This window comes from Chrysochloris asiatica, unplaced genomic scaffold (genome assembly GCF_000296735.1).
Source record: "Chrysochloris asiatica unplaced genomic scaffold, ChrAsi1.0 scaffold00029, whole genome shotgun sequence".
NCBI classification, from domain to species: domain Eukaryota; kingdom Metazoa; phylum Chordata; class Mammalia; order Afrosoricida; family Chrysochloridae; genus Chrysochloris; species Chrysochloris asiatica.
The window spans coordinates 25,221,627-25,238,025 of NW_006408547.1; the positions used below are offsets into that span (position 1 = coordinate 25,221,627).

A 16,399-nucleotide genomic window follows, 5' to 3' on the forward strand; every position below is an offset into this window, starting at 1 on the left:
TTAAGAATGATTCCACGTTTCAAAGTAGGCAGCTGATGCCAAAAATCCCCCAGAAAGCATAAATCTAAATGTTTAATTAAAATATGAAATGTTTAGACCGAAATTTTGTAAAGCCATCTATCACACGCACCGGCAGGGTATGAAAATGAGATTCCAAGTGACTCACGGGGGACAATGGAGGGGGCGCCTAGTTGAAGTTCCTTTTCTACAGAAATGATTTCAGGCAGAAAGCAATAGGAGTGTGAGGCACAGCTTTCCTTTCCTTTCCTCCACTAACACCTATGCCTGTTTGTCTGTGAGCAATCATGCATGGCTGGAGGTCTGGGTAGCGGAATGTCCACCCAACTAGCTAAGGAGAGTCTTGGTGTTTGCAGGACAGACAGATAGCATCAGAAGCAGTCAGTGAAGGGCTATACAGAATTCATAAAACCAGGACACAGGAAAAGGGCTTGTCAGGGCCAACGCAAGGGTGTACCATAAGAAGACCATATAGAAGGGCAGATGAAGGGACCCTGTGCAGGGAGACATAGGTAATTCTGCATGTATCTCTGTGTGTACAGGGAGGAATATGCTTCTGGTGAGGAATATATACAAAGACCACAGTGGAAACTGGAAAGTTAAGCTCACAGTTAGTTTGGGGTCAAAGATCTTGAATGCCACACAGGGGAGTACAGGCTTCCTTCTCCAGGCGAATTTAGGGAATGTGACCGCAGTTACACTTAGCAATTTCTTTTCTTTTTTAAAAAAAAATAAATGCAGACTCTAAGAACAAAGTCCCTACTAAAACCCGGAGAAGAGTTTCTTGAGATAGAAGACTATCTATACAACACATGGAGTTTGTCAAACTGTATAAGCACAATGTACAGAGGCCTTTTAAATATGATTCATTCCTTCCACAGATCCCTACTAAATACCTACTGTGCTTAAAGCCTCATGATCAATACTGAAGAAATTAAAATCATGGATTATTCGATGTACCCTCCTTATGTGGAGGTCTGGGTAGCCTTTTGAGCTTTCTTCTAGGCATGACTGGATATGATCCATGAATTTTCAGTTAGGGAGAGAAAATGACATCCCTCACATAGAAAAATCCAGAATCGAAGGAGAGAATGAACAGATGTCAGGCAAGAACTTTGGAATCTCCAATAAGCTTCAGATCAAGCAAGATCTGATGGAGGCTTCGAGTAAAGTAGCAGCAAGAGAGATGGGAGAGAAGTGGAATGTTCTAGAGGTATTTAGGTGGTAAGGTGACAGGAGTAAGGTCTTGATGAGTCCTCTGTGAGAGATTGAGGAAAGGAGAGGTAGCTAGGTTATTCAGAGACGAGCCTTTGAAGAGGACGGCCCTGTCTGACCGTGAGCATGGTGAACTGGAGATACCTGTGAGACAACCAAGGGAGAAGTTGGGTTGGTGGTTGGGTGCACAGGTTGAAAGATAGTAAGACTGTAAAGACACAGCCAAAGAGTAAAACCAAGGGGTGGGTTGTCAGGAAAACTGAGGGGGAAGGTCAACTGTGGATGCTGTTGGGAGGTCGATTAAGATCCAGACTGAAATATTCCTGGGTTTGGCAACATTGGTGACCTTACCAAGAGTGACTTGTGTGGAGCGGTGAAGAATAATGTAGGTTGGAATGCTTGTGGAATGATCAGCTGGCAAGGAAGTAGAAACAAGACAAGCAGAAGCCAGTTGGAGATTAAGTCTGGATGATTCAAGTACACTTTAGATTTGTTGTTGTGAAGTGCCTTTGAGTCAGTTCCCACTCATAGCGACCCTGTATAGGGTTTCCGAGGAGCGACTAGTGAATTTGAACTGTTGATCTTATGGTTCAAACCAACCTTGCAATCTAGTTCTTATCCTACAGTGCCACACACTTTGGAGACAGTGGGTTGGACGTTGGACAGATAGCCAAAAGGTGGGTGGTTAGAAGAACCCAGCAGGCTCTCTGAGGAAGAGACAGGTAGCAGTCTGCTTCTGTAAAGATGTCCAGCCTGGGGACCCTCTGGGGCATCACTACTTTGTCCTTTTGGGTCTCTGTGTGTTGGAATCTACTCAGTGGGTTTTTGATAAGCATCTAAACTTCTTTTCACCTCCCAGGGATGTTCAATGCTACAAAACAGACAACATAATGGTGCTACTCAGAGCCAAACCATCTTAATTGTTACCATACTTGGCCCTTCCATTTCTGGTTTATTATCACTGTGAATAGGACTAGCTTTTCCTGGCCAGATGTAGACTCATGAATCCTCTAGATTTGCTTAAAAACCAGGAGCTCAGAGAATGGAAACACTGGAGGGAAAAGTCCTTGATCTGAAATTGGCTCTGCATGGCGTAAGATGTTCTGGATACCTCAGTACAAGTTAGCAGACTTCCCCGTCCCCTCAAAGGAAACAGATTATTTCTCTGATCCCACATGCTTTCCAACAAATCATTCAAACTAGAAAGCTAAAAAGCATCCATAACTATATTTTAAAACTATTTCACAGGTGAAAAGGGTCCTGAAGCAAGGCTCTGAAATCAGGGGATAGTTTTCCTTTTCACAAATTCTAGGAATTGCCCTCGGCAACTTGCTGGATGTAGCTCCTCAAGGACAGATTAAAATCTTCGCTGGGAATTGAGGAGGTGTAAACCTGGTGATCAACAGCTGCGGAGATGCAACAATCTGTTCCACAGGCCACCAGGGTCCCCAACACCCTGGTGAAGCTGCAACTCCTGGTTCAAAGTACCCACCATCAACAGACCAGAGGCAAAAACACAGCCACTGGCCACCGGGGTATTCAACACCATGAAGCTGCAACTCACGGTTCAAACTACCCACCATTAACCGCAGACCAGTGGCAAAAACACAGCCACCAGGGTCCCCAACACCGTGAAGCTGCAACTCATGGTTCAAAGTACCCACCATCAACCTCAAGAAACCGCAACACCAAAAGGTTGACTTACAAACTCAGGCACTCATTCTCTCTCTTCAGAATGAGCACATTTACAGTACCTATTGGCTCTATTCATTTTCAGCTTCTCCATAAAGTTAAGCTCCAATCACTACCATAGAGACCATTCCAAGGGACAAGACGCTCGAGCTCGCTGTTCGCTATACCAGGCATTCTGAATTCACAAAAGCTCAGTGGTGGGGGCGGCAAATTTATTTTTAAACATTTCAATGGTCATGGGGGGTGGGAGGATGAGCAGGGAGGGGAAGGAATGCCTGGTGGGAAAGAAGAAAAGATCACAGGTTTCTGGGTTTATTTACACAAGGTTAGCGAGAGGCCCTGTTTCTTACATACTTTGTTTGGTTTAAATGTTTTCCTTAAAAGGATTTGTGAGCTCCTGTTAAATTTAATTTCACTTCATCTCATTTGTAGAACTGCTTTTCTCAATATGCACTGTGCCGTTACACAGCCATTGTCTTTGTTTGTATGATATGCCCTGACCTCAAAGTTGGTGGACTGTACCAAGTTCATTCACTGTTTACAACTGACGCCTCGCTCAAGACAGTGGAGAGAAATGATCAAACTTGGGACTTTCTGAGGCAATAACTAATCACCTTAAGGAGCTCTGTTAATGGAACAGCTAAGAGTTCAGCTGCTAGACAAAAAGCTGGCCGTCTGAACCCACCCCATGCCTCCAAGGGACAAAGACCTGGCTATCTGCTCCCAAAAGACTGCATCAAAGAAACCACTCTGGATCAGTTCTACACGGAGCTGCTGTGGGTCAGAACCAGCTGGACGACACCTATCAAGAACCACCTGTAACTAACTCATCGGCAGTAATTCAGGGGACAGTAGGGCATGGGGAGGCAGGCAGAGGGGTAAGGACTCTTGACTGTTAAATCTCTCCCCTACTGAAGTCTCAGGGTGACCAAATTCCACTCCTGGAGCTGGACTTGTGTACCCCCTGCCCCATCACAGGACGTGCCTGCTTGGCCGGGCCAAGATTCTCAGTGGTCTGGCTGCAGTTTGTCAGTTAGGTGGTGATGTGTCGTTCCCTGTAAAGTGGTCCTTAGTAAGGGGTGGTCTGGCCTTAATCAGATGTGTCTCTTAGAAGAGACAAAAGAAGACAGAAGTAAGCAGAGGACGACCGAGATACAAGAGCTGAGAGTGGGGTGTGTTCTGTGAATCCGGGGTCCCTGCACACAGAAGATGCCAACATACATGGAGATCGCCAAGGGGTCAACATGGTTCCCACTGACGCTGAAAGGAAACAAGAGCCTGCCCACAGAGCTGGTGCCTGAACCTGAGCACCTCGCTGACTAAACTATCCGAGAATGGGAGGCCACGCAGATTCACACTCCACAGAAGTCTTCTCCAACGCTCACGTGGCTGAAAGAGCACCCCTCCCCGCTCGCGTCAAAGAGCAGAAGACTTGGAACAACAGGGATTACACTGTGGTCCCCACAGCGTTACCCTCAGCTTTGCAATGAAAGGCAAGTTCGATACACCCTTTGAAATACGCTTCTCTCAGCAGTCACCTGGGAGGAAGCGGTCATCTTCAGGAGGGCAAGCATCTTGTCTGTTTGGCTCACTACTGGGCTCATCCTGCCTACACGTGTACGCAGCACATGGCAGTGAGTAAGGACACGTATGTCCGAATTGTGATCATTTCACCTGCACCTTCCACACTGCACATCACAAGACAAGTGTAATAAACACACAGTAACATTATTATGAACACCAGGAGCTGAAGAGACTCTATAGGGAGAACCCAGGCTCCAGTGAGGTGGGAGCAGTTAACCAACAGTAACTCTGCTTTCAGTGGTTCTGGACACTGTTCCTCTTAGAACAGTGCCCAGCCCTGGTTTGGCCTGAAGAGGATATTCCAGGTGGGATAGACAGAGTTCCCTAGTGTTGGTTTGTTAAGTGCCATCCAGTAGGTTCCGACTCATAGTGAGTCTGCATAGGATTTCCAAGGAGTAGCTGGTGGGTTTAAACTGCCGATCATGTGGTTCATGGTCCATGCTGATCCTACAGCCCCACCCCAGGAGGCCTGGTAACCTCTAGCCCCTTTCTATCTCTTCTATGTTTGGTAGTGGTGGTCATGTGACAATGGAGTCAATTCTGACTCACAACAACCTTGATTTCGGAGTAACGACCTTGATTTCCAAGGCTGTAAGTCTTTACAGGAGCAGAAAGATTCACCTTTCTCTCATGGAACAGCTGGCAGATTCAAACTGCTGACCTTGTGGTCAGCGCCCAACTCATGACCCCACGACACTACCCGAGCTCCTTATCAATGAGACCAGCTCACAGTTGAGTCCTCTGGGTGCTTTGGGGTACAAAGATCTCCAGCCAGGACCGAGGGTATACGCGCTGTCACCGGAAATCTTCTTGGCTACAGGTCTGATGGCGACAAGCTCTTAAAGTGAGCTGTCAACAGTCCCAGGACCCTGCAAGGAGGCCCCTCTGCCCCTCCACAATTATCTGCTGGGGGCAGGAAAACCAGGGGCAACCCAACAGGGAAACTGAGAGCTCAGGAAGTAAATGACCTGCTTAAGGCCAAGGATCTAATAAGTGGCTTGGCTTGGATGCACTTGCAGATAAGCCTAATCCCAAACACCCTCTTCTTAATAACTATACTTCTTGACAACTACACTTCTTAACAAGTACACTTCTTACCTAACGGGCCATTTCTATAGTAAGGAATAACTCCAGCATTTCCAAAGGACGGCACATCTGCCCTCAATACAACCTCAAGGACACCCTACATATTTTTGTTGTTAAATTTTTATTATGACTTGGGTGAAAGTTGACAGAGAGAATGCATTTTCCATTCAACAGTTGATACACTTTTGGTTTCGTTGATTGCAGCCTCTACAATGGGACATCAATCATCTCATGTCCTCCCTGCATTCCCGCTTCTAGTCCTCTGCCTTTTCTCGCTTTCTGTCTTCTGAATGTTGCTCCTTTGATCTCATATTATTGCAAGGACGGCACTCCTCTTTGATATCATTGCTCCCCAGACAGACTATTCATTGTTTAGGTGAGTCCCAGGAATGAGTTCAGGAATGAGTGACCAAAGGCCACAGTCTCAGTAGCTCCACCAGTCTGTACATGGCCAGTGAGTTGGGTCTTATTTTATGTTTTTCAGGGTTTTCCCACATTTTTCTCCTACTGTATGCAGGACCTCCTGTTGCAATCCCTTTCAGAGAAATCAGCGGTGGTGGCTGGGAACCATCTGGTTCTTCTGGCCCCAAGGTCGTTGACACTGGGGTTTGTGTGGTCCATTAGTCCCTAGGACCAATTGTGTGCATGCATGTTTGATATTCTTCACTTTTCTTTGCTCCAGATGGGGAGAGACCCACCCCTGCACCTTTGATTGTCTCTCACAAGCTTTGAAGAACCCAGTTGCTACTGAAAGTACAATACAGACATGTTCTTTGTGGACCTTGATGTTCCCCAAGACTATGGTCCTGAGGCCTCAGGCCCAGAAACTAATTCCCTCAAGCTATTAGGTCCGGATTCAGCAGTTTTCATAAGTTTGCCCCTTTTATACTTTACGTTCTAGTGTGACACTGTAGAATAAGGACTGGACTGCTAACCAAAAGGTTGGCAGTTCAAACCCACCAGTCACTCCTTGGAAACTATGCAGGGTCACTATGCATTGGAACCAACTTGACAGCACTTAACAACAACAATCTTCATGGAAAGATCTGCAGTATATGTAAAGATACATGTAGAAACATTGTCTGTGAAACCTAGACACACTTACCTTCCCACACCTGCTCAGCCTGCATGTCCTGGTACCCACTGTTATACCAGGACTACATGTTGTTGTTGTTGTTAAGTGCCGTCGAGTCGGTTTCGACCCATAGCGACCCTGAATAGGGTTTCCGAGGCTGTAAATCTTTACGGGAGCAGATCGCCTCGTCTTTCTCCCACGGAGCAGCTGGTAGTTTCGAACTGCTGACCTTCCGGTTCACAGCCCGATTCGTAACCACTACGCTACCAGAGCTCCTTACCAGGACTACATAAGTAAAATTAAACACAACAGGGATACACACAATCTGGTTCTCTAAATGTATGTCCAAAGGTCTTCGAACACACTATGTATTTGGTTCTAATGCGGGATTGGATGGGAATGCTTAGACAAGACTGTATCCCACTTCTAGCAGACCTGATAAGATTCCAAGATGGGGAAGAAGAACAAAACATCCATTTAAATACCTACCTATGATGGAATCCCTCCGGAAAACGTCTCTATCAAAAATGTAAAATGACAGGTGGCGAAAACTCCGAGGAATTTCACAGTAAAAGTCTTCTCCATAAAAGGGGCTGGATAAAGGAAAAAAAAAATGAACATCATTAGCACACCATGCTTTGTAGGAGGCAGGCCAGCATTGCGAATTAATCATTGTGTGGGTCCCATAGCTCTTAGAGCCATAGGTTTGCATGGTCTTGAAGACTCTAAGCACTGGCCTCAAGCACATGAATGCTATTTTATTTCTAAATGTACCACAGAAACACTAAACACAGTGTTTCACTTATGGGATATGGAATTGCAGTTTCTTAACTGGAGTGAAAATAAACTCAACAGTAAGTTGACTTAAAAAGACCTTTAGAGATTATCGTCCCAACATTCATCCCAAAGGCATATATTAGTAAATGAAGGAGTGTGTTCCTGAAACTTGATTTTAGCTGACAGTTTAGGAAAATCAGAAAGCTTCACACGAGTAGCACAATTAACAAAATTCTATTGCATACTTTCAAGTTTAACAGCTATAATGCGTTATAATGTTTGCAGGTGACTGTTTAGGGTGAGGGGACAGCACTCACTTTACATGTTAGAAATAAAACGGTGCCCAGTTTCACAACATCAGCCCAGACACTTATCCGGTTTCCCATGATTCTGTGGGAACTCCAGACTGAGCAAACACAGTGCTTGTCTCCCTGGGAGAACCTCCCCCTGCCAGAGCTGATCACCCCCTTCACACAGATCCTGCTGCCTAGCCCACCCACGCATGAATCACCCTGGCAGATGCCTCAAGCACCACAGATGGAAACTCAAAAATAAATTGCTAATTCTAATTAAGGGGCAGAAAGCCAGTGGGTTTATCATTAAACAAACTTCCCCGTTGTTCTGGTCAGGCATAAAGCTGGGGTTAAGAAAAGGTAGTTCCTTAAATCCATAGCAAATGCATGACATTGCACTGGGCCTATGTGGGCAGTTGAGGAAACCCAGCAAACACTTCTGTGTGTACACACATGCTCATGGTGACCTTGAAGTCGGTTAGGATCCATTTTCATGCCTGTTTACGCTAAGGTCTAGAATGGGAAACATGTAGATTAGTCAGGCAAGAACTAAAATAGTATGTGACATTTTGTTAGAAGGCAACAGAAAGAAAGAAGAATGTATATTCCTAACCAAGTATGGAAAGAAGGGGACGGTGATCCGTTGTGTCTCACAATGCACACTCATGTGAACGGGGACAATAGGAGCAGAGCAAAGAGAGTGTGAGAGAAAAGATGGCGGAAGGGAGGACAGGAGGAAGTCAGGGAAAGGAAATCGTTCCCAGAGAGAAGAATTCTAGGACGACATTTCATGAACTCTGAGATGCACCTCTTCCTTCCTTCACAGTTAGAGCCTCTGATATCAGAATTAGGTTCCCGTGTGGTACAAACAGTTTATGATTGGTTACTAACCTAAAGGTTGGTGGTCTGAACCCACCCAGCAATGCTGAACAATCTGCAGCCATAAAGATTTCTATTAGCCAAGAAAATCCCGGGCAGTAGTACCACGGGGACCCCTCGGATGGTCCCCAAGACTATAGACTATTTATAACACATAGGGGCACTGGGAGTAGGAATCGGCTTAGCAGCAACAGGTTTGCATTCTGGATCAGAATATATCTTGATATCAATGTAAGAAAAAACTATTTCACAGACAGATGAGCATTTCTTCGTTGCTGTTTTGCGGTTAGGTGCTGTCAAGTCAGTTCCAACTCATAGTGACCCTGTACAGGGTTTCCGAGGAGTAGCTGGCGAGCTTGAACCACCAACCTTGCAGTTCACACTGACTTTGCAGTCCAGCGCATTGACCCGCAGGGCCACCAGAACTTTCCTTGGTGCTGGTGGTGGTTGTGTGCTGTGGAGTCAGGTCTGACTCATAGCGATCCTGTATAGGGTTTTTGAGGCTGTGTCCCATAAAATTAGGGAGCACCTCATAACTGATAATATTGTTGTTAATGATCGGTGCCGTCAAGTTGGTACCGACCCATAACAAACCTGTAGAAGGTTTATGAGGAATAGCTGGTGGGTTTGAACCGCTGACATTGAAATTAAAAGTCTAATGCTTATCGGACAGCATCACACCAGAACGCTAGCAAGTTGGCATGATACAGTATTTTGGGTGGCATGGGACCTATCCCTTTATGTTGTTCCTCATGATGAAAGCGCCAGAAAGCTGACTTTCGCTTTAAACTCAGGCATGCAGTAAGTATATCAGTTAGATGCTGTTGTTGTTCTGTGCTGTGGAGTCGGTTCCGACTCATAGCGACCCTGTATAGGGTTTCTGAGGCTGTAAATCTTTACAGGAGCAGAAAGCCTTATCTTTGTTCCATGGAACAGCTGGTAGTTTCGAACTGCTGACTGTGAGATTAGTAACCACTACGCTACCAGAGCTGAAGTCAAAACTACTCAGACTACACCAGGTATCACACAGTGACGCAGTCTGCAGTCTGAGATCCGCTCCACAGAATCCAGTTAATCAGGGAAAGATGGGGCAAGAGGGACAATCCTAAAAGAGGAGTCCCGGGAGGTGAGGTCACCTGTAAGGAAAAGGTCCCAGATCTGGGTGGTGAGAGAAACTGCAGGCCTGTCAGCAGAATGGGATGTAGCAAGGGTTGGCATGAGCACAAGAACCAGCAGCAGCCTCAGGGAGACAAAATGTGAGGTATTGGGGTCTTCGTCCTAACAGTAACTGCCCCCTGAAAAACCCTTTACCAGACACAGTGGAACAAAGGTGTCTAGACCAAGACTTTGCCTTCGAGGATGCACCAGGGCAAAGGCAGAGACAGACAAGCAAAAAGCCCATCCCAATTCAACAAAGTGAGCCTGGCTGAAAAGGAAGCACAAAGGACTATGGGAGCCCAGGGAAAATAAGAACAATACTCAGGAGCAACGACAGCAGATGGGTAAGGTTGGGGGTGGAGGGAGCCCAGAAGACAAAGCTGGAGTCTGGAGTTGGCACAGGTGGAAGGCAGCAGGGTTAGAGGGTGGTGATGTCAGGAACCAGCTGAGGAGAAAGGGCTCTCAAGGCTGCGAAACCGGGAAGGTCTGACAGAAACCAACCAGTGTGCCAACTGCCACCAGCACGGAAGTGCAAATGATCCAGAATGGCCAAGATATATTTTGGGTGTGTGACATTTAAAAAAAAAAAAAGAAGAAGAAATTTGGAGAATTCATACTTGCTGGTTTTGAAATTGACCACAAATCAGAACCGTGCGGTCCACGCACAAGGAATGACATGACACACAGTACCAATGGAATGAAACTGAATCCAGACTTGGTTGATTTTCAAAAAAAAAACCACTAAGGAAATGAGTCTTGGGATAACTGGACACGCATCCTCTATATGCAGAAGATGAGTTTAGACCTTTACCTCAACGTTGTACACAAAACGTACCTGAAATACACTGCAGACATAAATGTAAGGGCTAAAACTCTTAGAAAATATAGAGGAATGACTTTTGGGGACCTAGAGTTAAGATTTCTTAGCTATGGTATCAAAAATATTATCACTAAAAGAAAAACAATTGAACTTCATACAAATTAAAATCATTAAAAACGTTTGCATTTTAAAACACACCATTAAAAATACAAAAAGAAAAATAAATAAGCTACAGACTGGGAAAAAGTATTCCTATATCATCTATCTGAAAAGGGACTTGCATCTATACTACACAAAGAACTCTTATAACTCAGTAAGGTAAGTAACTCAATTAAAAATACACAAAACATTTGAATAGCTATATCACAAAAGAAGCCAACAAGCATATATATATATATTTTTTTTTTTTTTTAATTGCTCAACATCACTAACCATGAGGGAAATGAAAAGTATGAGTTAGTACTTCACACCCATGAGCTACACTACAAAAAGATGGCCAGTAACCAGGCTAACAAGAATGCGGGTAAACAAAACATTGGAACCCTCATACAAAATGGTGCAACCACTTTGGAAAGCAGTTGAGCAATTTCTCTAAAAAGTTAAACACAAAACAACCATATGACCCAGCAATTACTCTCCTAAATATCAAGAGAAATGAAAACACATGTTTCTGCAATGACTTGTAAACCAATGTTCACATTATTCATAGCAACCCCAAACTGGGAACAAGTCATACTCGCATCAGCTGGTTGTGGTTAAGTGCCATCCAATTGGTTCCGCTCAAAGCAACCCTGTCTAGAGTTTCCAAGGAGCATCTGGTGGGTTTGAATGGCGACCTTGCGCTTCACAGTCCAGTGCTAACACCACAGCGCCACACCAGGAAAAATTGCGAACAAGTGAAATTCACTGAGCATCTGGTAGAGAGAAACAAAATGTGATGTACTCCCACAGTGGAATACTATTTGGCAATAAAAGGGAATAAAGTACTGATAAATGCTACAACACAGCCTAGCCGAGCACCAAAATCAATATGTTAAGTGAAAGAAATCAGATGCAAAAGACCACACATTTTTTATGATTCCTCTTACAGGAAATAAGCAGAAAAGGCATTTCAACTCATAGGAACCCTGTAGGGCAAAGTAGAGCTGCAAATCTTGACAGAAGCAAACAGCCACATCTTTCTCCTGAGGTGCGGCTGGTGGGTTTGAACCACTGACCTTTCCATAACCTTTAACTACCGTGCCACCACACCAGGGCTCCTGACTGGCCAGACAGGCATTTAAATTTTCTCAACATCCCTAAGATTCAGGAATGAAACAATTCATGTGATCTCAATTCTACAACTATTTATTCGGTGTTCCAGGTGCTGGGGACTTAGACAAAGTCCTTGATAGCACCGAGTTTATGTTCTTGTCATTGCTCCAAGTCCCCACACAGAGGAAACCATCCAGTCCTCACAACTGCCTCACAAAATGGGTACTGTCATGATCCTCATTTCACAGATGGGGAGGCGGAAGCCAAGGGTACGGTGTTGTTGTTGTTAAGTACCATAGAGTCGGTTCCAACTCATAGCGATCCTGTAACAGGTTTCCGAGGCTGTAAATCTTTACAGGAGCAGAAAGCCTCATCTTTCTCCCACGGAACGGCGGGTAGTATCGAACTGCCGCCCTTGAGGTTAGCAGCCCGATTCGTAACCACTACACTACCAGAGCTCCTGGGCTCTCTACTTGGAGCCCAGCATGTTACCTCACTTAGTCCTCACACAGGAGCCCTCTGATCACCAATAATATGGAGCATGTTTGCATGCATCTGGTGCTATCTGAATGCCCTCTTTGGTGAAATGTCTATTCAAGTCCTTTGTCCATTTAATGACCAGATTATTAGTCTTTGTTATTGTTGTTGTTAACTTGTCAAAGTTTTACACAAATTTTGGTTATTAGATTCTTGTTGGAAATATGGTTTCTGAAGAGATTTTCCTAGTCACTAGCTTGTCTTTTCACTTATTTGGTAAAATCTTTTGATGAACAAAAATTTTCATTTTTTATGAGGTCCCATTTAGAAAAAGTGTCTTTTTCTACTTGTGTTTTTGTTACTTAATCCACTGTTAAGAGCTAAGTCTGCACGAAGTGGCTGACTTACAAGTTTTTGAGAGGGAGTTTATTTTAAAAGTGTGCAGGGAAAGGTAAGGTCCCCGCTGAATAGTCTTCATATTGTCTAGATGGGTCTGGTGAAAAGAGATGAGGATAAGATTTTTAGGATTCAATAGTGAGTAATTGTTATCGTGACTAATTGCGACTGTCACGACTGTAAAGGTAGAAGTTTTGTAACAAAAACAGGGAAGTAGTTAATCTTACAGTCCAGAAACAGAGGACCCTAGGACCATCAAGGGAGAAGAGCACAAGAAGAATGCGGGACATTATCCAGAGAAGCAGCGACACCAAAGATGCAGGCAGAGATGGAGACATGGAGAGAAGGAGCAGCTGAGGACTCTAGACTCATAGAAAGAGAATGGCTGTGTGTAGAATATGCCTTTTGTTATTTAAATGATTATATATTCCTGAGTGTTTTTGTATACACCCCTCTGCCCACTCACCCTACTAAAATCTAGAGGGAATAGAAGCAAATCCTGTTGAATAATGATGCATGGAGGGGATTGTAATCATTGCAGTGAAATGAAATACAATTGGATGAGTGTAAAACCAATGTTCTCCCATATAACTGTAACTCAATTCATAATAAAAACTTAAAAAAACCAACCCTATATGTGAGAAATATATAAGGATATTATTTCATTAAAACTTCAATATTTCTTTTTTTTTTTTTATGGTTTTGCTTGGCACAGTTAGCTCCTTTGTTTGGGTAAACTGAGTGAATTTGTTTGGGGGTAGGGTGTGAGACATGGATCCAGTTTCATTTTTCTGCATGTGGAAATCCAGTTTTCCCAGCACCATTTATTGAAGAGACTCTTTGTTCCCCCATCAGAAAGACTTAGCACCCTTATCAAAATTCAACTGACCACAGATGTGTGAGTTTATTTGCGGATTCTCAACTCTATCCACTGGTCTGTGAGTCTGCTGTTATACCAGTACCAGGCTGTTTTGATTACTATAACTCTATAGTATGTTTTAGAATCAGGAAGTACATGTGTCCTCCTATGTATTCTTCTCTTTCAATTCCAGAAAGCCATGTGTCCGTGTGTATACAATGTATGTGTGTACACACAAAGGCACAAACACACATGGACACACACCCATACACCTGTCCACTGTTTCCCTCGTGTCTTCAGTTCTCAGTACTCTTCTTTCTTCTGCACAGGGGGAGACCAATGAGTGCACCTCAGGTGGCTGTTCATGTCCCAGTCACTAGTCAGTCACACCAAACAGCATACAGAACACTGTCTGTGTGGACGATGGTAAGCCAAGTGACCGCATGGTTTTCCCTAAGACTAGGATCCTGAGCCTCCAAATCCAGAAACTCATTCCCCTCGAGATGTTTTGTAATGTTTGAGAAGTTTACATAATCATGCCCATGTAGGCCACCACAAGGTGTGACCTCCCAGAAGTTTACATAATCATGCCCATGTAGGCCACCACAAGGTGTGACCTTCCAGAAGTTTACATAATCATGCCTGTGTACGCCACCACACGGTGTGACCTTCCAGAAGTTTACATAATCATGCCTGTGTACGCCACCACACGGTGTGACCTCCCAGAAGTTTACATAATCATGCCCGAGTACGCAACACATGCTGTGACCTCCCAGAAGCAGGTCCCCAGGTCTTTCCTCTGTGGCACCTCGGTGAGTTGAAACCACCGACCTTTCAGTCAGTAGCAGAGCGCACAGCCACTTGCGCCATGAGGTCAGTGACGTAATTATCAGTGAGAAGAAAAGTGAAGCCAAGTGCGGTGGAACCTTTGGCTGTGGATCATCAGAACGCAATGGGCAGAAATGGCGCTTACTAATTTTTCTTAAAGAATTGAAGTTTCTTTCATATTTATAATGAAACCTCAAGCACTGAGAAATTAGCCTGCAATAACTATAAAGTACTAGTAAGAGGGATTCATAATAGCTCTGGAGAAAATTAATATTTCATAGTGATTCATACAACATTTATTTTGTTTGAAATCTATGAGACAGCAGATTCTCTGTAATCCAATGCCAACTTTCAGAGGTATTAACACTGGATCAAGATTATACAATGTGTGGCACTTGGGAATTACCAATGTGTCAGGAAATTACCTCAAATCACCACTACCTTGTCAGTTGTCCCTAAGAGCCTCATGCATCTCTGACAACCAATCTGCCAGAGTTAGAAGCAGAATCTATTTACAAGTGGGTTCGGGGCCACTTCCCCCAGCTGCCTGAGGGAACTTTCCTGGGCACGCCCCTGAGTGGCCACCTGCATTGTGATGTCACCCCGAGAGCCTCAGAGACTGTCTATGAGTTTCTCCATCTGCAATGGTCCTTCCCTGCTTGCCATACACTTCCCATGCCCAGCTGCTGCCTTCCTGCCTCACTCCTGATTGTGGGAGTCTTGCCTTTGTTTTCTGAGCCATAAAAGGGCCACTACTTGGAGGTTTGTAGTGTAGTGGTTACAAATTGGGCTGCAAACCTCAAGGTCAACAGTTGGAAACTACCAGCTGTTCTGCAGGAGAAAGATGAGGTTTTCTGTTTCCATAAAGATTTACAGCCTCGGAAACCCTATACAGGGTCGCTATAAGTTGGTAACAACTCCACGGCATATAACCACCACCACTTGGAGGTAAAACTTCAAAAATTCATCAAGGCATCTACGATTTCCCTCACTCAATTGATCTGTTTGTCCTGTTTAAGACTTGTAAAGTCCTAGTGTGGCTCTGTAGGATAAGCATTTGACTGCTAACTACAAAGTTGGTGGTTCCAACCAATCGACTGCTCCTCAGAAGCCCTGTACAGGGTCACTATGAGTTAGAAGACACTCAACAATACTGCATAACAATAATAATAATAACTTAGAAGGTTGGTAACTCTGGAGTCCTGATGTGGTGCACTGGAGTAAGCACTGGACTACTAACTGCAAGGTCGGTGGTTCAAACCCACCAGCCACTCCTTAAAAACCCTATACAGGATCACTACAATTTGGAACTTAACAACAACAACAACAATATATACATTTTTTAAAATCACCGCCATATTGGTTTTCAGTCCCACCCCGACCCCCATACTACTAACCAGGAACCAGGTCCCCATTAGAACCTCTGGGCAACAGAGGCCATGGCGGTATCATCACAGCGTTGCCCTGTGGGTGAGGCTAACCTTGCCTACTTAAAGGCATGTGAGCCCCCACGAGACATTAGCAGCTTGCCTATGGTAAGCACTCAGATTTGAGCATTTTGCATGAAACAAAAATAAAGAGCTCTGGGTCTTAAATCAAATTTATAACAAAAAGAAACAAATCAAACATTCATTATGTATAAATTCAGAACGTTTTCCTCAGAGCCAAGTTACACTTGTCTAGAAAATTAAAATACAAGCATCCCACACCACCTTCCTTCCTTCCAGGTCTGTAAAATGGGGACAATGATGAAGATTTACTGTGTACATTTGTGACAAGCTTAACAGTCACGCTCCAGGTCAACAGTTCAAACTCACCAGCCGCTCCTCAGAAATCCTATACAAGGTCACTGTGAGTCGGAACCAACTTGGCAACACTCCACAACCACAACAAGTGGCATGGTGGGTTGCCTGTTCAGCTGCTAACCGCGAAGTTGGCAGTTCATACCTACCAGCCTCTCCTCAGGAGAAAAGGTTGGCAGTTCATAC

The 16,399-nt window shown here is 44.4% G+C and overlaps 1 protein-coding gene across 1 annotated transcript in view; it reads right to left on the reverse strand.

Moving 5' to 3' along the window:
- Window positions 1-16,399, reverse strand: part of RASA3 (RAS p21 protein activator 3) — a 126,311-nt gene that overhangs the window by 107,974 nt on the left and 1,938 nt on the right. Inside the window, exon 2 of the mRNA XM_006851554.1 lies at window positions 7,160-7,263. Within this exon, the coding sequence (XP_006851617.1) occupies window positions 7,160-7,263 (104 nt within the window). The remainder of the gene's footprint in view (window positions 1-7,159; window positions 7,264-16,399) is intronic.